General features: G+C 38.9%; 2 protein-coding genes across 18 annotated transcripts in view; one reads left to right on the forward strand and one right to left on the reverse strand.

Annotated features, from left to right (window-relative positions):
- Window positions 1-19917, reverse strand: part of INTS9 (integrator complex subunit 9) — a 102215-nt gene extending 82298 nt beyond the window's left edge. Inside the window, exon 1 of one of the 3 annotated variants that reach the window (XM_040467822.1) lies at window positions 19692-19917. In XM_040467822.1, the coding sequence (XP_040323756.1) occupies window positions 19692-19700 (9 nt within the window). In that variant the 5' untranslated portion in view covers window positions 19701-19917. The remainder of the gene's footprint in view (window positions 1-19691) is intronic. The other 2 variants (XM_040467734.1, XM_040467895.1) reach the window with 2 other exon arrangements.
- Window positions 19918-20200: 283 nt separating this feature from the next.
- HMBOX1 (homeobox containing 1) overlaps window positions 20201-22306 on the forward strand; it is a 195041-nt gene continuing 192935 nt past the window's right edge. For 6 of the 15 annotated variants that reach the window (XM_040468090.1, XM_040468172.1, XM_040468042.1 and 3 more), the window contains exon 1: window positions 20201-20498. The gene's annotated coding sequence lies outside the window, so the exon portion shown is untranslated. The remainder of the gene's footprint in view (window positions 20499-22306) is intronic. The other 9 variants (XM_040468619.1, XM_040468688.1, XM_040468769.1 and 6 more) reach the window with 2 other exon arrangements.

Consider the following 22306-nt stretch of genomic DNA (forward strand, 5'->3'; position numbering starts at 1 on the left):
AAAATAAAATAAAATAAAATAAAATAAAATAAAATAAAATAAAATAAAATAAAATATAAAATAAAATAAAATATAAAATAAAATAAAATAAATAAAATAAAATCCTTACAACTTCAAATCTTTTCAAATGAAAAGATGCTCAATATTAGTCCTTAGAGAAATACAAATTAAAACCACAATAGGATACCACTACACTTTTACTACAAGGGTCAAAGTGAAAGACTGACCAGAGCTGGCAAGGAGGCTGAGCAACTCGAAATTTCATATGCTACAAGCATAATGTTTTTGAGATTCATCCTTCTTGTTGCTCTCAGCAGGTCATTCCCTTTTATTGCTAAAAAGTATTCCAATGTATGGATGTACCAGAATTGGCTTATGCATTCACAAGCTGATGGACATTTGGGTTGCTGTTCCAGTTTTTGCCAAGTATTAATAAAGCAGTTATAATACATTTACATTATAGGTTTTTGTAGGGGCATATAATTTCATTTCTCTTGGGTAAATACTTAATAGTGACATTTCTGGGTTAAATGTTTAACTTTATAAGAAACTACCAAACTTTTCCAAAGTAGAAATTTATTTTTAGCTTAAAAAAAAAAAATCAGTCAGATTTTATTGCTGGGCTGTGATTAGTTCTAGGCATAAAGTATTAGTTTTTAACTTTGCCTCTAATTTGTTATTAGTCCAAATCCCTAAATTCTCTGGGCCTCAAATTTCTTTACCTGATGAATGAGACTTAATGAGATTATTTCTAACCTCTCTCTTAACACAAAAATGTTCCTTTTCATCATTCCATCATTTCCCTGGGTGGACCAAACCCTCACTCTTTTATATAACCTGTCATCAAGATGTGTTTATACCACTGTGTTGTTTACAATTGACTTTCTGAAAACATAATACACAATTTATAAGATCATCTAGTCCAAATACCTCTTTGAAAAATGAGGAACCTAGCTCTTAACAGGGCTTGTGAACTTTCTTTGAACCAACACCCCTGAGTGTACATACACTTGTTGCCATGGATAGTTACAGCTCAGGAGATACTCTGTGCCCCAATAGAGATGTATAAGATTCTTAGTGCCGCAGGGAAAGAGAGCACACTCTATTGAGAATCTCCACCTTGTACCACACCATCCTGAGTTAAAAATGGTTACCGCTGAGCCAAATTTGCCTAATTTGGAACTATTACCCCTGCTAAGAATTTTCGGCAAGGCTCTCCAACACTCAGAGATTTCTATAAATACATCTCAATTTTATTTGGTAATGTTGCACTTTCTTTTGCATTCCATCTTGATTCTATCTTGCAGGAGAGCTGTTAAATGTGCCAATCATACTCACTGTCAAGCTGACTACACAGCTGGATAGAGGGATAATTTTCCATTTGAGCAGAGAATCTGCAGCATGCATGGTGAACACAGTGAAGCCACTTTCTGGTTGGAGAGTGGCTAGATAACACACACAGCTGGGGAATTGACACTTATGGCTGCTCCTTCATGCTTATCCTCTTCTCTGACTTGACTCTTCAATAAATGCATAAAGCAGCGGAGAGTGGTCACAGAAAGAAAACAGCCCAACTTAAGTTCAGGAAGGGTGGGAATATTGGCAGTCAATATTAAAGAGAGGGAAAATAGGCAGGAGTTGGCTTGGGAACAAACATCATTGGCTGTCTGGTACCAGAACTTTAAAATGTTACAAAATAATTAGAGTTGATGGTAAAGAAATTCACAGAGCTACGCACATGACCTCATTTATGTAAATATATAGATGTAATTAAAAAAGACTGAGCGCATATACCAAACTGGTAAAAGTGGTTACTGCAGGGGAGAGGGTGGTTGACAATACTGCAACTTTCACTTTCTACTTTAGCTGCTTCTTGTACACTCTTGAGTTCTTTTTAAATTTTTATTTTTGGTGTTTATTTTTGAGAGCGAGAGCGAGAGAGCGCGAGTGGGGGAGGGGGAGGGGGAGGGGCAGAGAGAGAGGGAGACACAGAACCGGAGACAGGCTCCAGGCTCTGAGCTGTCAGCAGAGCCTGACACAGGGCTCAAACCCATAAACTGTGACATCATGACCAGAGCCGAAGTTGGCCACCCAGGTGCCCCTTGAATTCTTTTTAAAACCAGATTTCAACCAGATTTTTGGGGGGATAGGGGGAAGAACCAAGACATTTTTTTTTTCTCTTTGGGAATACAGAGCAATTACCACAGAAGTTTCTATCAGAGACAACATTTTAAAAGGTTGACAGCAAACAGGTAACAGCATTTAGAGGAAAGGAAATAAGGAATATGGGATATAAAGATAAGTTAGAAATAGTTAATGATAATAAATTTAAAAAATAAGTACTACTCTAACCTAATCTTTCACACTATGGATATATCTACACTTCAAAGCAAAAGCTGTGGTCCACCACCACCAAAAAGAAACTCCATTAAAGATCATACACGACAGGCCTACATGATGCTTCTGTTCCATAATGTTTGTTTTATTTGAGATTGGTTCTCAGGTGTTTAATGAACATTATTAACCCAGTATGTCCTATAAGAACAAAAGTAGCAAGGGTGATAAAAGTGCTAGTAAAAAGCAACATATGAATATGATGGATAAAAGTAAAGATACCATTAAAAAGGGAGAGAGAGATATGGAAACTACAAGTATTATTTATGGGATGAATAATTTAGAAGCAGAGGCAAGTTAAGGACAATAGAATTTATATGAGTTGCTAAAAATCCACAGCAATGACAATGGGTGAGAAAAAAGGAAAAAGGTTAATAAAATGGTACACCAGTAAGTGGCTAAGAAGATCAGCATCAACAAGGAGAATCATTATTCGTTTAACATTAATTCAAGAGTAAGCTAGTTTATTCTAGTCATGTTATGTTGGGATGAGAACTGAGTGTTGTATGTAAGCGATGAACCATGGGAATCTATCCCCAAAACCAAAAGCACACTGTATACACTGTATGTTAGCCAATTTGACAATAAATTACATTAGGGGCGCCTGGGTGGCGCAGTCGGTTGAGCGTCCGACTTCAGCCAGGTCACGATCTCGCGGTCTGTGAGTTCGAGCCCCGCGTCGGGCTCTGGGCTGATGGCTCAGAGCCTGGAGCCTGTTTCCGATTCTGTGTCTCCCTCTCTCTCTGCCCCTCCCCCGTTCATGCTCTGTCTCTCTCTGTCCCAAAAATAAATAAACGTTGAAAAAAATAAATAAATTACATTAAAAAAAAAAAAAATAAAAACGTTGTGCACTCCCCCCAACCCAAACCACAGATAATGCATTGGTTCAAACTTCAGTGTCCAGACAAATGTGGACATCAAAGTCAACTGTGAAGGAGAGGGCACAGATACCATGGTCACTAGGGAGTTCCCTGTGGCATGTGGGTAGGTAACTGGCAAGAGGTGTTACCTAACTGAACAGACTTTCAATGCTGACAAAACTGTGCTGTTTAGTGGGAAGGTGTCAGATATAATTAGGGGACAAGCCCCTTTTAGTCCTTTAGATTTTCAAAGAAATGGATTTAAAAACTGCTTTTGATTAAGTGAAGAAGTTTATAAAAACAGCTACCATTTATTGAACACTTTATGCTGGGTCCCTCACATGCATTTATGTCTGGACAAAAATCAGGCAATCAGCAATGTTTTGGGGTCTAGAAAAGGCTTTTCAACCAAAAAATTTCCTACTAATCACACCAGTTAACATGTCAGGGATCAGAGTAAAGGAAAGGGTTTTTGGGACACCTGGGTAGCTCAGTCAGTTAAGCCTCTTTTGATTTCGGCTTAGGTCCTGATCTCCTAGTTCATGAATTTGAGCCCTGTGTCAGGCTCTGTGCTGGCAGTGCAGAGCCTGCTTGAGATTCTCTGTCTCCCCCTCTCTCTGCCCCTCCCCTGCTCCTTCTCTCTCTCTCTCAAAAGAAATAAACATTAAAAAAAAAAGTTTTCATTTGCCTGTACCATCTGGGTCCTTGGGAGAGAATAGAAGAGGCAGTTTCTTTTACTAATTAATACTGAGCCTGCAAAAATGGCAACAGAGAGACCCACACTTACTGGGGAAAGCAGTTTGATTTTGATTTTCAGTTTGTTGTAGTTGATAACGTATTTCTTTAAAAATCTTTGTATGGAATACTAGAGAGAAATTCTAAAACTTTAGGGAAATATTTGATATAATCTTGGGGTGGAAAAGGACTTTTAAGTGTCATCCTAAAGCCATGATCCTGAAGAAAATAACAATAGATGTGTTTATTTATGTGAGAAACAAAACAAGGCAAAAAAAAAAAAAAAGATATACTGGCAAAAACTATAAAACCAGGAATTGACATCCTTAATATATAAAGAACTCTAATAACTGAGAAAAAGACAAAGATTCCAAGAGAAAAATGAGCCAAAATCAGAAACAGGCAATTTGCAAACGAAGGCCAACAAAATACTGAAATCACAAAACACCAAAAACAAATGCAAAGCTGATCAACCTACAAGTAATGAAGTGTAGATTAAAACTACAGAGAGGAAATGGTTTGTCCAAACACTCCATAAAGAAACTAATCATGAGGACGTGGGGAAAATGGAAACTCAATTATTCCTGGTAGGTGAAAATGAAAGGACTTCTGAAAAGCAGAATTGAATCAAAATTTAAAATGTGCATGTGTAGTCCTTGACCTTGCAATTTTACTTGAGGAATTTACTTACAGTAAGACAAAAACCAGGTGGGTGCAAAAAAAAAAAAAAAAAGGTAAATAAAAATATGTTCTCTTCAACATTGTGCAGGATAATAGGGGATGGAAACCAAAATATTCAACAGCAGAATAAATCCACATAATGCAATACTATAAAATGCTCCAAATGAGCGATATACATATTTAAAATGGAAATGCTTGTGACACTATTGTCCCATTATCTGTATCTCCTTCTGTCCTTTTAAAGGAGAAACCCAAATCTCAGCTGGAATTATGGCCACCTGGAATAAAGGCTATTTCCTAGCTAGTCTCTCTTGCAACTAGATTAGCAATGTAAATTCTGGTCAAAAAGATAGATCAAAGTGGTATATGCAAATCTGAGAAACTAACAAAGGGAAGGCGCCTGTCTTTCTTTGCCTCTTCCTCCTTCCTCGAAATAAGGACTTGATGGCCTTAGATGAAAAAGTCACACTGGATCACAAAGAGTAAGCCACATATTGAAGATGGTGGCAATAAGGTGTCTAAGGATGATGGACCTGTTATATCAGCTCTGGACTATTTACCCTCAGACTTCATTATGTAAGAGAGAAACAAACATCAACCCTATTTAAGCCATGATTATTTCAGGCTTCCTATCATTCAGAGTGGAATCTAATCCTAAGAGATTTATAACTTTAGAGTTACTGATATAGGATATCAGTGCACACATCCACCACAGATTACCTGGCAAAATGTTAAACGGTGATTACTCTAAGCAGTGAGATTACAGGTGATTTTTGTTTCCTCCTTTATATCTTTCAATCATATTATGAAAAAAAAATTATGTATTGATTCTACAATAGTTATTTTTATTTTCAGAAAAGCATTCTAAAAATTCGAGTGAATTAAAAACCAAGTTTTATTTAGTCCCTCTGCAGAACTCTGATCAAATTCAGATTGATTTCTTTTTAAAAGAAACCATGTTGTGTTTGCCCGACAGTCTCCCACTGAATTGCAGTGGCTTGCCAAGCCCAGAAATAGGTTCTACCAGGCTGAATTTCTCAGGGTTCCTTCAAGAACCCTACAAAGAGAGATGGTAATCTCACAGGCAGCTTGCCAGTCCTCTACAAATTGCTCTTTATCATGGGGGGGGGGGGGCATAGGTTAGCCAACAAGTCAACAATTTCATCCTCCAAAACTTTCAGGTCAACAATGTGTTGAGTTAAAGAAGCCAGACATAAATGAGAACACACATGAATGCATAACTAGATAAAAATTCATCAAACTATAAGCACACTTGAAATTTATGCTAGTTTAAATGTACGAAAATTATATTTAAAAAAATCCAAGGACAGCATCACACTTTCTAGTGATTTATCTATATTCAAGCTGTCGATGTAACCAAGAATATTCTATGCACTTATCAATTCTGTAGGAATGGGACCCTTGCCCAGCTTTTTCTCAATAGAGGTGAATGTCAAGGAATTCACTGTTTCTGTTCTCTCCTTTTTTTCCTATCTGGGTATTGTTCTTCTATGGTGCCCATCAATTTGTCCCACTGATTCTCCAAATTCCTTTCACCTTCTGATGTATTTATGAATTCTGTTATTGCTTATGAGGTCCTCGTAAAGTACTTAGAAAAATCTTGTCCTAAGTAGGGTAATTCTGACTTTGTGCTTACTTTGATGCATTTGCTATCTTTCCTAATGCTTCTTGATTATATTTCACTTTTCAAAATATTTTCTGTAACTGCAATGAACCATACTTTTCTGATTTCACATTCCGAAGTTTTTCTTAAGTGTGTAAAATATAGTTCTTCCAATTCCTTTGACCTAGATTTCCAAAGGGATAAATTAAAAACTCTAGGTGTTTAAACATTCTTACTTTAAAGCTCCAAAACTTCATTGAAATATATATATATATTTCAAACCACTAAGTCTCGTATTCAAAGCCACCACTGTGGCTTCAATCTACCTTTCTAACTTTTGTTTCTCAGAAAGTTCACCCCTGACTCCAATGGCAGTGACACAAAACTCTTCTGACATATTTGCCAGCCAGCATACCTTCCAAGGCCAACTCAGATTTTACTTTTCTAGACAACTTTGATTTTCTGGTTGCAATACATCCTTCATAATCCTAAACTTACAAACCCTACTACTGCCTTTTATCAAAGTCTGTTACTAAAACTACATACACTCTCACATACGTACACAGTATACATATACATAATATACTGTATCCATGGTTTGTTAAAGAGTGAGTTATTGATAGTAGGATCTATCTCTTACTCATCTTTAGTATGTCCCATGATATCAAAGAGGTTTTGTATGTGATAGGCATTTAGTAGCATTTGTTGGATTGTACAGCCAAACAAAGGATTTTTGTTACTTCTTCTCTTTTCTGTTAATTTTAACTATCACATAGCCATTCATCAACAGTTTCTTCCTACTGGATCTACAGAGCTTGAATCAAACACAGCTTAAAATAAATAAGCCCCTGCCTAGGGCTCTGAACCTTTTGTTTCTACAGAGATTTTTTTTTTTTTGCTGTTGTTGGTGGGGTAATTATGTTTATTTTAACAGACCGATTTGTTTACATTTCTTGCCTTTATCAGGCCTGTCTCTTAAGTACAGAGAGAAAAACTATTTCTGGCTGTTCTGTTTTCTAAGGAAACCCTGCAATTTTCTCTTAAGGTCACAGAAGTCTTTTACTTCTGTGAATCTGCTATACACCACCCAAGACTTTAAGTTCTAAAAACCATTGTTTTCTCAAAAGTCTGGAAATGGCTTGCAAGATATAATTAGCTGACTAGAACAAACAATACCCTACAACACAAATAGATCTTCCCCTTAAAAAATAACTTATTGTTGGTCTATGTGAAAGAATCTCACTTTCTTAGTGGCTAGAAAATTCTAGAGCAAGAAAGTAGCTAGTTACAGCATGTAAATTAAAATATACAAAAATTTCAAGCCAAAAGTTGATCTAATAGTGACATGTCGAATTAAAGCAGCATATCCATTCGTGTCAGAAATAGAACAGAGAGGCCTACCACTACCACTCCTGTTCCAAACTATCCTGCAAGTATAAGCCAATGTCATTACACCACAGGAAAACAATGAGTTTAAAAAGATTCTCTGCTATGGGGCGCCTGGGCAGCTCAGTCGGTTAAGCATCCGACTTCGGCTCAGGTCATGATTTCACGAGTCCCGTGTCGGGCTCTGTGCTGACAGCTCAGAGCCTGGAGCCTGCTTTGGATTCTGTGTCTCCCTCTCTCTCTGACCCTCCCCATTCATGCTCTGTCTCTGTCTCAAAAATAAATAAACATTAAAAAAAAAAAAAAGATTCTCTGCAAAGTTATACACCTGGAAGACCCATAAGAATTAGTTGGAAAAACTACTAAAAATTAAAACAATTCAACAAGGGGCTGTAGAGAGAATACAAGAAAGAAATACCCATCTTATATGTAAACTATGTAGGAAAAGATTCCAATTACAGTAACAACAAAAAAAGATGTTTAAGATTTAAAGGAAAGCACATTTGTTCTTAGACTCAATTATATGTTGAAAGAAATAAGTCACTTCTCTCCTTACATTTTATAAATTTAACCCGATTCCAATAAAAATAGAAATATTTTAGTGGGAACTAATAATTTTAAATTTTATATGACATCTAAAATTCTAAATTTTATACAAAAAATAAATGTTTGACAGCAGTCTGGAAAATTCTAAAGTGAAGAGCAATGAGTGGGAACAAGTACTATAAGATATTAAAATACACTCTAAAACTACAAAAGATGAAATAGTTTAAGTACTGTAAAATTAATAGATCAAGTGGGATAAAAGAGTTGAGAAGGAAATAGAAACATAGATGCTTTTGTAAACACATAGAAGTATGTTCTACATCTTACACCTAGGAGGAAAAAATTTTTTAAAGTCTAATGACACACTATTTTTTCACTTTTCAGTGAGAAAAATATAAGACAGTGTGATGGTTACATTGCAGTGGTACACCGGGCTATGCTGCTGGAGAGTGTAATCTGATAGGTCTCTATGGGGGCATTTTGGCAATAAAATGAAATAAAAAATGCACATACCATTTGAAACACCCATTTCACCCGGAAATGTATCCTACATACATCTAGAGATGCTCACAAAGGAGATCATCCTGCAACATGATTTCTAATTGCAAAAGATTGGAAACAATGAAATGCTCATCACTGAAGGTTTGGCCAGATAAATTATGGTATATCTAAACAATAAAAGACTACCAACTGATTTTTTTTCTAGCAATAGTATGATACATTTTTGAGATATGTTGACACTAATTTCATGTTATGTCTTATATTAGCAACAAAACCATGCCCTAAACAATGAATGATTTCAAAATCATTGTGAGGGATGTAGGTGCAGGGAGTAGAACTGTATCTTCCAGGCCAACATCCATAATTCTAAACTCAGCCTGTAGACAATGAAAATACAAAATGTCTGTTAGAAATATTTTTAAAGTATCTGAAAGGAGCACTGAAAATATTTTATTGCCTAGCATGAAAGTATTGTGAAAACAGATGACCCAAGATCTTATCGAATGCAGACTCTGACTCATTAGGTATGATTATATAGTGTTTTATAAAATGAAGCCGTGGTAGATATTGATATGAAATGATAGGTAAGATGCATTTCTAACTTAAAAAAGAAAAAGGAATTCACAAAACCAGTGTGGGTGGGATCTCACAGTGTATGTAAAAAAAATTTTTAAAAAGGATGGAAATTTTATATATGTAAGTCCACAGAATATCTCTGAAGGGTACACAAGAAACTGATCACTGAGACTGCTCGTGGGGAGGAAGACACAGATAGGAGATCTCTTCATTTTTTTTTGTCCCTTAAACTTGTTGTACAGTTTACCCTTTTTAAAAGTTAACCAATGTACATGTATTACCTATCTAAAAAAATACAAAAAGATACTCAACATCACCAAACATTACGGAAATGTAAATCAAAGTCACAGAGAGAAACTAGTTCACACCCAATAGGATGGGTATTATCAAAACAACTGAGGGGCGCCTGGGTGGCGCAGTTGGTTAAGCGTCCGACTTCAGCCAGGTCACGATCTCGCAGTCCGTGAGTTCGAGCCCCGCGTCAGGCTCTGGGCTGATGGCTCAGAGCCTGGAGCCTGTTTCCGATTCTGTGTCTCCCTCTCTTTCTGCCCCTCCCCCATTCATGCTCTGTCTCTCTCTGTCCCAAAAATAAATAAATGTTGAAAAAAAATTAAAAAAAAAAAAAAAACAACTGAAAATGACAAGTGTTGGCAAGTGGTGAAGATGTGGAGAAATTAGAACACCTGTGTCTTGCTGCTCAGAATGTAAAATGGTGCAGGTGCATATGCTGTGAAAAACAAGTGTGTTCATTCCTCAAAACGTTAAACTGAGAATTACCGTGTGATCTAGCAATTTTATTTCTGGGAATATATCCCAAAGAATTCAAACAGAGATCTGAAGAGGTATGTGTACATCCATGTTCAAAACAGTTTTATTTGCAATAGCCAAAAGGTACAAATGACCTAAGCGTACACAGATAAATGGATAAACAAAATGTGTTATACACGGTTGATGGAGTATTATTCAGCCTTGAAAAGGAAGAAAATTCTGACACATGCCACAACATGGACAAACCTTGAAGATATTATGCTAAGTGATGTCTGGAGATCAACGGTGATGGCCACACAACAATGTGAATGTACTTAATGCAGCTGAACTGTACGCTTAAAAATGGTTAAAACAGTTAATCTTATGTTGTGTATATTTGACTACAATTTCTAAAAACCGTAACACACAAAGAGAAAATCTGGAGACCTATATAGCAAGTAAAGAAAGTGAATCAGTCAATTAAAAATCTGTCCATAAAGAAAAGCCCAAATGACTTCATTGATGAATTCTATAAAACATTTAAATAAATGGTATCAATTCTTTGAGCATTCTTCTAGAATACAGAGAAGGGAACATTTCCTAACTCACTCTATGAGAACAACATTACTCTGATACCAAAACCAAAGATCTCATAAGAAAACTACCGAACAGGGGCACCTGGGTGGCTCAGTCAGTTGAGCACCTAACTTCAGCTCAGGTCATGATCTCACTGTGAGTTTGAGTCCCACACTGGGCTCACTGCTGTCAGCACAGAGCCCGCTTCGGATCCTCTGTCCCTTCCCTGCTCACTCTCTCAAAAATAAACATTTATTAAAAGCAAAAAAGAAAAGAAAAGAAAACAAAAGAAAAGAAAGAAAACTACAGAACAATATCTTTTGTGAATATACATGCAAAAATCCTCAAGAAAATACTAGCAAACCAATTCCATTAATATGTTTAAAGGGTTATACATCACGACCAAATGGGAATTATACCTAGAATGAAAGACTGACTTAATATTCAACATTCAATCAAGGTAACACACCATAATAAAGGACAAAAACCATACAATCCTCTTGACATGTAAAGAAAAAGCATTTGGTAAAATCCAAGACCCATTCATGATAAAAATGCTCCACAAACTAAGGATAGAAGGGAACACCCTCAACCTGATCTACAAAAAAACCAAAGCTCATATCTAATCCAGTAAAGACTAAATCCCTTCCCCTTCAGACGGGGAACTGGGAAAAGATTGGCAGGGATGTCTGCTCACACTGCTTCTATTCAATATTTACTGGAGGTTCTAGCCAGTGCAATCATGCAAGAAAAAGAAATGAAAATATGGAGATATTAGAAATGAAAACTCTCCACACATAATAGCCCCAAAGTGAAAACAATACAAATGTCTATCAAATGGTTCATGGATAAACAAAATGTGGCATACTCATATAGTGGAATATTATTGAGCAACATATGCTACAACATGGGTGAACCTCAAAAACATTATGCTAAGTGAAAGAAGTCAGACACAAAAGACTGCATACTGTAGGAGTCAATTTATATGAAATGACAAGAAAGGGCAAATCTACAAGACAAAGTAGAGTGATTGTCTGAGCCTGGAGATAGTAATGGGGATTGACTGCTAATAGGCACAAGGGATCTTTTTGGAGTGACAGAAATATTCTAAAAGTGGATTGTGGCGATTACTGCATATTTCTGTAAATTTACTAAAAGTTACTACATAGTACCCTTTAAATGCATGAATTCTGTGGTATGTAAATTATACCTCAATAAAGTTGCTTTAAAAATGTAAAAAAAAAAAAAAAGGTGGGGGTTATAATATCTACATTACTAAAAAAATTTGTAAATGTTTATTCATTTTTTGAGAGAAAGAAAGAGAGACAGAGCGCAAGTGGGGGAGTGGCAGAGAAGGAGGGAGACACAGAATCTGAAGCAGGCTCCAGGCTCTGAGCTGTCAGCACAGAGCCTGATGCGGGGCTCAAACCCACAAAGTGAGAGATCATGACCAGAGCTGAAGTCAGCTGCTTAACTGACTGAGCCACCCAGGTGCCCCTCCTCTACATTATTAACACTACTGCTTGTTTACTCCTATTTCCACATGCTGGAAAAACATATGGGAAGGAAGACTTATTAAATTAGAACATCTAATTATGCCTTCCTCTATTTCACTGAAATTTAAAAAAATGCAAAAATATTGTATTTCGGAAAAGAGAATCTCTGCTTGGGCCATAAATCTGAGGAATGGATTATGCAAGACCTTTTATTATTCACCTCCTCCCACTCTTTCATAAACATGAATGATGAAAAATAAACTATACCTTAAGGGCAAAAAGGGTGTTCGTTTTGCAACTTCTATTAAAAAAAGCAGTTTCTTGAATATCATCTATCTGATTATATATCCTTGAGAGAGCTAAAGTTCATTCAGTTGTGCATTCAATAAATTTAAATGTTTTAGACCTTACAGGCATTTCCTTCAGATATATGGTCAATCAGGGACAATTGAAACTTCCTGTTTTTCTCACAGTAAAGTTCCCACCACATAGTTCTTAGACTTGATCACTGAGTGTCTTGGGGTTTTCAAACTGACTCTTTTCTTCTTACAGTGTTTCTTATTCCCCTTCATCCTTTTGGTTTGCAGCGTTGCCTTTTTTCTTAATCTCGGAAAATTCTGGCCCTTTTTCTTAGCCCTTCCTGATACATCAAGTTCTAGCTTCATCTCACAGGTTATTCCTTTTCTGGGGATGATGGGGGATCTCATCTGTCATTTACACACACCTGGTCTGGTTGCCTTTCCAGCCCATTTGATCCCAAAATACTGCCATCTTAATTACTACACCCATGCACATCAGCATTTTCAAAGCAACACCAAAAATTCTTTAAAAATTTCCTTTTAAAGACTCTTATGACACCACTGTTTTATCTGAAGAAACGTGTTCCCCTTTCCGGTACATTTTCCCACATCCATACATCACTACTGTAAGGACGTTTTACTAAATATGGCTGAAGTCTAAGAGACAAGAGGGTGTGTGGATTGATGAAAGGAAGTTGCATTAGGAAGACACATAGTAAGAGTAAAGAAACAGATGGCATTGTTGGCAAGGGGGAGGAAATGCATTCTCATACGCTACTGGTACAATGGTAAACTAGCAGGCAAGTTGGCCATAATTGTTAAAATTTTAAGAAGGAATGTTCTTGGGTACAATTAAATGCATTGTTTGGCCATTACATTAAAAAAATGCTTGAGCCAGTGCCCAATGACATCTCCACATCAGGAAGTTCACCGTAATATTGTTTGAATTGCACCAGTAAGCCCACTAGACATTACTTTTCATAAAGGCAGGGAGTAAATCTGTTTTGTTCACTGCAATATACCCAGTACCTTGAGCAATGCCTAGCACAGAGGAGGAAGGTGTTCAGGAATATTTGTTGAATGAATAAATGAATCATAATGGAGATCTGAGGGGTAGTTTGTGCCTGGACCTCAGTTGGTATTTAGCACGCCAGGAGCAAATTTTCCATTTGGAATACTGTATTTTACTGATTTTCAGGCCATGCTACACTCCTGGCCTTTGTCTGCCAAGTACACTCTACTGATCATCAGAGACAATGGTAGCAGGATTTGAGTGCTCAAAGCAAACCAGTCACAAAACAGATGTAAGACTGCAGTTATATGCAACACTAATGATGTCATGCTTACATTGAGAGCCAATATAACTATTTCAATTCAACCATTATTTTCAACTATCATTGCTGAAAAAAATCTATGATTGGTACACTTTTTTTTTGCATTAAGTATAAAAGATTTATTCACAGTAATAATTATGACTTTGAAATGTCCCAAAGTAAAATATGTTTTTATCTCACAGCACTGCTGAACAAAGTATGTGACTTGGCCTTATATTACACATTGCTTTTCAGTTTGAGGAAAGAAAGGAAAAACACCTATCATACCAAATACCAAGGTGGTGATAAAACATGACCTTTCTGAAGCTCAGAATGATATTACATCAAAAAGACACACGAGGGCACTCTAATCAACCAGCAAAAAGAAACAGAAAAGAGTGAAATCAGGTTGACATTTTAACAATCAGTCTGAAATAGGTGAATTAATAAACACTGGTAAAGTTGTGAATGTTGGTAATTTATAGCAAGAGATTTTCTATTCTTCACTCAAGTTCTAAGAAGCCTAAAGGATTCTGCAATTCTGTAAACTGGAGAAATAAAATATCACTCTCAGATCCAAATAAGGATTAACCACACCCATCCTAATAATTTGTTACATTGACTTTGTGGTAGAATTTGCCCCTTTCAAGTAATGATCTTGTAGATCATCTACAATTCCAGTTGGTATTTTATCTGTCCTCCACAGGGAACAGTCCATGAATCCATTTCTCTGCTCCATCTGTTTTCCTAGGAGAAATGGTGAGTGAAAAGTTTGAGCCTTCCCCCAAATGAAATAGTACTTTGTATAAAGGAGAATAGATCACTGAAGAACATCTCCTGGCCTTCTTGAATTTTTTAATTTGTAAATACAACTATAACATACAATTTCCTCCATCAAATTAAAAAAGTATAGCATAACAAGCATTTAAGTAACCTTCCTTTCAGGGGCGCCTGGGTGGCTCAGTTGGTTGAGCTTCTGACTTCAGCTCAGGTCATGTTCTCATGGTCTGTGAGTTCGAGCCCCGCGTTGGGCTCTGTGCTGATAGCTCAGAGCCTGAAGCCTACTTCAGATTCTGTGTCTCCCTCTCTCTCTGCCCCTCCCCCGTTCATGCTCTGTCTCTGTCTCAAAAATAAACATTAAAAAATTTAAAAAAATAAGTAACCTTCCTTTCAGAACTTTAACAAGACAGCAACAATAACTACAGAAAGCCACGGACTCTGAGGTAATCAGGCTCATTCATTCACTAAGGATTATCACTAATCTTAAAGTCACATTCAAATTTGTGCCTCAGCAAAATCCCAATAATTCCCTGTCATCAATCTTTGGGGTCACACGTAAAAATTAAAATGGAAAGTATTAAAACTTTGAACGCCAGTATACTGTGGTTCCATAATAAATCTTTGTTGACTTAATAAACTAGAAGATTCTCTCCATGTCTGGAACTATCTATAGAAAGTATGACAGGGGCGCCTGGGTGGCTCAGTCGGTTAAGCGGCCGACTTCGGCTCGGGTCATGATCTCACGGTCTGTGAGTTCGAGCCCTGCATCGGGCTCTGTGCTGACAGCTCAGAGCCTGGAGCCTGTTTCAGATTCTGTGTCTCCCTCTTTCTGACCCTCCCCCGTTCATGCTCTGTCTCTGTCTCCAAAATAAATAAACGTTAAAAAAAAAAAAAAAAGTATGACACATGCTGCATTCTTGCACACTGCTTCTTTTATTCATTCACTTTAATCTTCATCTATTTGAATGACTAAAATCCTGGATATGATGTTCCAAACTCAATTTGTCAACATATTCAGTATTTTTTTGTTCCACAAGGTTCTTGTTAAGGCCCGTGATGAATTCCAGTTTCTATCCTTTGCTGAATTGGCCATCGGGGCATAGCTAATTATGCTGTTAATACTAATAACAGAACATGCTGTAAAATATCCTGATTTAGAGGATACACTTCCAATTTTCCAGTTCTTTAAAAATGATTCTGGTTAACTGAAGGTGCCAATAAAATTTTTTCAGTTAAATAAAGCCACCTGAATACTGCATGATATTGTAGACAATCATTAAGATCCTTTTGGGTTAGTATCTCTCTAGGGAGGAGATAGCCAAGGATTACTTTATAATGATATCCATGGTCTTCCCTCAGGTGTGTGAAAAGCCACCGAGAGTGATGTGTAAAGTTAAGAGAACTATAAATGGTATTACAGAGGCTAAACTGAGCAGTATAAAAACTAACCTGAGCATGCAACCTCATTGGTATGATCTGATATGGAGCCCTTTATATTATCAAGGAAGTTTCCCAACTTTGATTTCTTTACCCGTAATCTTTTTCAAAGATCTTAACTTAATCACACTTAAAGCTAATTTTAAAAACAGCCTTCAGGGGCACCTGGGTGGCTCAGTACGTTAAGCATCAGACTCTTGATTTTGGCTCAGGTCATGATCTCACAGCTGTTAAGATCGAGCCCCACGTCAGGCTCTGTGCTGTTAGTGCAGGGATTCTCTCTTCCTATCACTTGCTCGCATGCTCTCTCAAAATAAATAAGCTTAAAACGCACTCTGGCTTCCTTTTATCAAGAGATCACCTAACATATGCCACGCATTGTGAAAGGTGCTGGAATCCCTGCTTTCATTAGACAACAGACTCTTGAGGAAGGAATCTTGGTTCTACCACTTTTTCATCTGTGTAACTTTGAGCCACTTCACTTCCCTGAGGCTCAGACTTTTTATCTGTAAAATGGGAATACTATCACCTAGATCAAAGGAGTAAGTGGGACACCAAATAGCAAGTGCCCAGCACATAGCAAATTGCTGCTTAAACACTCCTTAATCTTTTCTTATCAACAGTCACAGATCTTGACAATCTTTCAGAAATTATTCAACTACTATTCAGTGGCATCATACTATGTGTCAGGCCATGGGAATATATGAGGGAGGACAGACGTAAAACCAACAACTGCCACAAAAAGAACATGTGCCATGGAAGGATATAACAGGGGTGCCCAATTCAAGGAATCCTTGAAGAAGTGCTCAACCAAGACCTGACCTATATGAAGAAAGTGGGCAAGCAAAAAAGTGTTGTAGGTGATGCAACACATTTAAAGTCCCAGAGACAATGGTGAGCTGAAGGACCTGGAAGATGTACAATACAATTGAAACCGGACAGCAATGGAGATGAGGACTAGACAGAAGCCTGAAAAGGTAGGCAGGGTCATATTTTGCAGGACCAAGTAAGCCAAATTAAGAATTATAAGACCTTATCCTAAGGGCAAAGGAAGCTACTGAGGCGTTTTATGGAACTCTGCAATTTAAAAAAAAATTTTTTTTTTCACGTTTATTTATTTTTGAGACAGAGAGACACAGAGCATGAACGGGGGAGGGGCAGAGAGAGAGGGAGACACAGAAACGGAAGCAGGCTCCAGGCTCCGAGCCATCAGCCCAGAGCCCGACGCGGGGCTCGAACTCACGAACTGCGAGATCATGACCTGAGCTGAAGTCGGACACCCAACCGACTGAGCCACCCAGGCGCCCCATGGAACTCTGCAATTTAAAATAACTTCTGGGATGCAGAGTAAAGAACAGACTGGATGGAGTTAAGATTGAATGCAGGGACTGGGCACGTGGGTGGCTCAATTGGTTAAGCGTCCAACTCTTGATTTCAGCTCAGGTCATGATCTCAGAGTTTGTGGGTTCGAGTGTCAGCCACTGCGCTGACAGTGTGGAGCCTGCTTGGGATTCTCGGTCTCTCTGTCTCTCTCTCTCAAAAATAAACATTTGAAGAAGATAAAAGAAAAATAAAGATTGAATGCAGGGAGATCAGTTAGAAGGTATTGTTGAATTCCAAGTGTCAAGTGAAAAGAGCCAGTACAAAAGCAGTATTAGTGGGACCGGAGAGAAACAGACTTGTTCAAGAACAGACGGAGAATCAACAAGATATGGTCAGATTGTGCATGGGGAGGGTATTTTGTAAGTCATAATCTCAAAAACATGAATGTGCTCAATAAAATATATTTCTGTGTTTCATGATATAAATGTAAAACATGACTTATTACCACATTATTCCTGAAGCAGTGCACAAAGTTAAAAATTTTAGGCCATCAGATGATTTATTTCAACTTTATGGGAGGCATGACCCACAAAAGAAGTCTTAGTGAGTGTCAATGGTTTTGAAACCACTTTGCTATGTTGACAGTAATTCCACATTAAAGATCATCTAACCACCAAATGAGTTTTAATATGTAACACATGGATTGAAAGTAAAGCGGGAGGGACTATAGATAGAACACTTTCTCTTCCTTTGAGGCACATTTTGGTTCTTAACAAAAAAAATTTTTTTAGGGGCTCCTGGGTGGCTTAGTGGGTTGGACATCTGACTTCGGTTCGGGTCATGATCTAGCGGTTCGCGAGTTAGAGCCCCGAGTCCGGCTCTGAAAAAATAAGTTACTTTTTTCCCATGTTTTCACATTTGTAAATAAATTAAGCAGGAGGATATTATGAGCAAACCAAAGTTTATGTAAACTTGGCTCTCCGATACTCAAATGAGTTTTTATGGAAAATATTGTTTCACATTTGCATGCCTTCTCAGTAAGCACACCAAATGTGATTTATCCTTTATTGAGGACACATGGTCTGTGTTCCAACCACTTAAGTGCAATTTCTTTGCACCTGTAACCAGAGCCCTCTTCATGGAAGGTCTACTCATTTTTCCTATCAGTTTGAGTCTTGTCTATCTCCCTCCTCTCTCCCACCCCATTATCCTTTCAATTCCCCAAACCCTGAACACGCTCTTCTTTTACCATGATCATAATGCATTATAATTTTGCCTCTTTTCTGTCTTCTTCATTAAATTACATACTTCTTTAGGGCAAGGCAGTGACCTTCAATTCTGCATTCTTACATGTTTTACACGCTGACCCAGGAACAAATTAACAGTCAAGATTTACTGATCTGTACCCTTCTCCCTACATAAACAGCTTGAAACGGAAGCAGTTTTGAAGTTAAATCTACTTTAATACTTTCTGTGACTTCTTTTCAGAAAACAACTGACACTTCACAGAGTATATGTCTATAGTATGTGTGGGTGGGTGCGCGCATACGGGCACACATGCTTTGGAAAGTATGTTCAAATAGGAAAACAAACCTTTTGTTTTTGTATAAAAATCACAGAAAGTAAAGCTTGACAATACTTGGCTGCAGGAACAGGAATTTTAAAAGGTTGAGAAACAGTATCTCACACCGAATTATGCTATTAATTCCATACAGGTAGAATAAACTAGGTAGATTACACAATACGAGTAAAATGGCCCAAAATAAAGGTCTTGGAAGCTCTTCTGTATGCCAAGTATTTGGGTTTTGTGATACAAAGACTTCTCCAGATATACCGGCATGTTCCCTCTAACCTTGGCTCATGCAGTCCCTAGGTTGGAATGCCTTAATACTTCCTCTCAGTCCACTGTTACAGGATTGAAGACTCAAATCTTCCAAGATCACACCCTGACTTTGTCCCTCTCTGAATTCCTAGGGCAGTTAAAAGTCTATAACACAAAATTTAATAAGTGATTACCCTCTGCTCAGTATTTTCTACTCTCCTCATATCTAACCAAAGCCACGTGAACGGTGGGAAAAACGCTAATCAAGTGTTAAGCAGCATGAAAGAAGTTAACCTATTACAACACTCACGTGGCAGCTGAGAAACAAAACCACCCTGGCTCGTAAAGCCCAACTTTAGTTTGTAGAAGAAATGCGACAGAGTGAACGTCTTTAACCAAAGGGACCCGCCAATTGATGGATAAGATCTCCGGGTAGCTGGGGGTGAAGAGTGGGGGGAATAAGATTCAAACCTCCTCAACACAGCAGTTTTCCTTGGTCCACCCCACTGTCTACTTCCCTTCCCAAAGTGGAAACGACGAAGTCCAAAAGGATATGGCATCACCTTTGCCCTCTGACCTAGGAGCGGAGACTCACCAGTTTCATATTGGACTTTTGGTTGCTCAGTACCAGACACTCCACTTCTCAAACGCAGAAAGCGTCTTCCGGTTCAATCTCTGCCACTAGCCCGCCGAGAGCATCGCGGGACATGCAGTCCTTTTTCTCTACGCCCCCTTCCCGGGGCATGATGGGAAGTGTAGTCCTCTCTCCGTGCATCATGGGAACTGTGGTCATCTTTCTTTTTCGTCCCATTCCTCTCCAACACCTCCCTCGGTCAGCTCAAATTCATCCCCGCCGCCAATTCATCCTCCCTCTGCACCCCAGCATGATATCATGCCCCCTAGCCCGGCCTGGGACCCATGGTATTCTGGGATGTGTAGTCCCCATGGCTCTGGCCGCCCCTTTCCCCTCCTCCCTGTGGGAAGGCAGATGGGCGCGGGACTTGCCGGGATCTGTAGTTCCCTGGGGCCTCTGGATGCCAAGTTCCGAGCTTTTACTCAAGGGAGGCAGGAACTACAACTCCCAGGGCCGCCTGGCTGCAGCAGGTGGGAGCGGGGCTGTTGATATCAATATGGCGGTTGTCAGCCAGACAAAGACAGTCAGTCTGATGTGATTGAGACAAGGGAGGTTTTCAGGGGGAGACTGGGAGATAGGGGCCTCCCCTCCCCCTTCTCCTCTTCCTGTGCCGGCCTCAACCCCTCCCCAGTCCCCTCCCGACTGGCGCCCCACGCGGAAGACACCCCTCCCCCTCCCGCTTTCCCCTCCTCCCTGCCTCAGCCTTTCGTACTGGGACGTTGGGGAGGGGGCTGTGCCGGGCGGAGAGAACTCAGCAAGGATTCTGAGGTGAGTCGAGCGGTTTTGAAGCCGGACTACCTCAAGTCTCTTTCCTCACTTCTTTCTCTTCACTTTTTTTGTTTTTTTGAGGGGTTTTGGGGAGAAAGTGAGTGGGCTGGGGATGGGTCTCTTAAGCGGCCCGATTGAGAAGAGGGAGGAAACGGGGCTTCCGAGTGGGTAACCCGAACGCAGGGTGTGGGGTGGGGCAATTTGTGGGGGGCGATAATTGAAAGGCGTCGGCTGCTCCCCAACTCTTTTCTCCTGGTTTCCTCCACTGTGGGCGGAAGGTTTGAATCCTGGAGGTGGGGTCTCCTGTTTGGAGTTTGGGAAACTGCGAGGTGAATTTGAGGTGTGTGGATTTGTTTGGGGTTTATAAGTGTGTTTTAAACTGTGTGACGTGTACTTGTGTGATGTGTTAGTAACGAACAAATGTCTGTAGATACGAAGTTAGATAGCTGGAGTCATAGCTTTTAACTGGGCCTGGGCAGAGAAGCGTGCGTGAGGTCCCGAGTCCTGGACCTCTGGGCTGGCGACGTGGTGCGGGGTAGCTGGGGTTAGCAACTCGTTTGTGTCCCATTGCCGGCTCACACTTCTCCCCGCCTCCGCCCCCTCCCCTGGACAAATCTCCACCCCAAACTCCGGGCTGAAGAATTTTAGAAATGAGGTGGTTTGGAGATGGATTTTTGCATCCTTAAGTCCATAGATAGGTGGGAAAGGAAAAGTGTTCTTAATATTTTATTCCGGAACCGTGTTTTGGTTACACTATTGGGGCTACTTTGAAAGGAGTCCTCCACCCACCCTCACCCCGAAACAGTAGGTAGATGTATCTTGTCTTCACGTTAAATGAAATAAACATTACTTAAGGTTCGGGGGCGTTCTGTGGGGGTCTGGAGTGCTGACATGTGTATGCGTCTCTGTGTGTCTACTAAGGACATAGAATGACTGTTGTGTATCTTAAGATAGGGAGACTTATTTTCGTAGTAGGAAAACTGTTGGAAATTATTTGGGGGCGGGGGGAGTAGCAGAAAAGCGCTGCTTGTATTTTTCTTCTACCCCACCCTGTTCTGTTTCGGATTTGTCTGAAAGCTCGTATGGAAGAGTGAGGAAGCATTGGGTGAGTGAAGGATGGAAGGCAGTTGACATGAAAGATACTATACTGTGTAAAGTTGAATGGTGTAAAGTGATTGCTGCTTTTTACCCTTAAGCTTTAAGAAACCCTTATGTATCTAATAGGATAGAATGATGTGACTAGTTCATTTCTCTCGGATCCTTCAGGTATAGAAACCTCTGTCTTCCCTTCCCTTCTTCCTTCCCTTCTTCGTTGTTTCAGTCCTTTCTTTCTTTCTTTCTTGGCATGCTACATTTCTTTTCCTGGATGGACATGATGCCTCTTGTGCCTGTTTATTTAGTTTGTGCTAATATGATTGTGCTTTTTTGTGGTTTTGCTATAAAATGCATCATTAGATGAAGAGGACTTGCATTTGTTTTTATTTTGCATTTATGCCACAGGTAATTGTCACATCAGGATTGAAGTGCTTTGCATTAAACTGATTTTAAAATTGCACAACTAAGTTGTTAGAGCTAGGTGAATTGGAATATTTGAATTCTGATTTTTTTTCTCAAGTTTAAAGTAGAGTTATAAAGGCAAGAGGATTGCAACATCTTTTTTTCTCACAGTCTTTAATATTTAATAACATTACACCAGGAGAATTTAAGACCGTATATTTTGTAGTTTTTTCAGTCCAAAATTGAAAATTTTCACTAACCCTTCTGTGACAGTTGTGTGTGTGTGTAATGGACCTTTACATGACTAAAGG

Source organism: Herpailurus yagouaroundi, unplaced genomic scaffold (assembly GCF_014898765.1).
Source record: "Herpailurus yagouaroundi ecotype Mexico unplaced genomic scaffold, PumYag 28, whole genome shotgun sequence".
Lineage (NCBI taxonomy): Eukaryota > Metazoa > Chordata > Mammalia > Carnivora > Felidae > Herpailurus > Herpailurus yagouaroundi.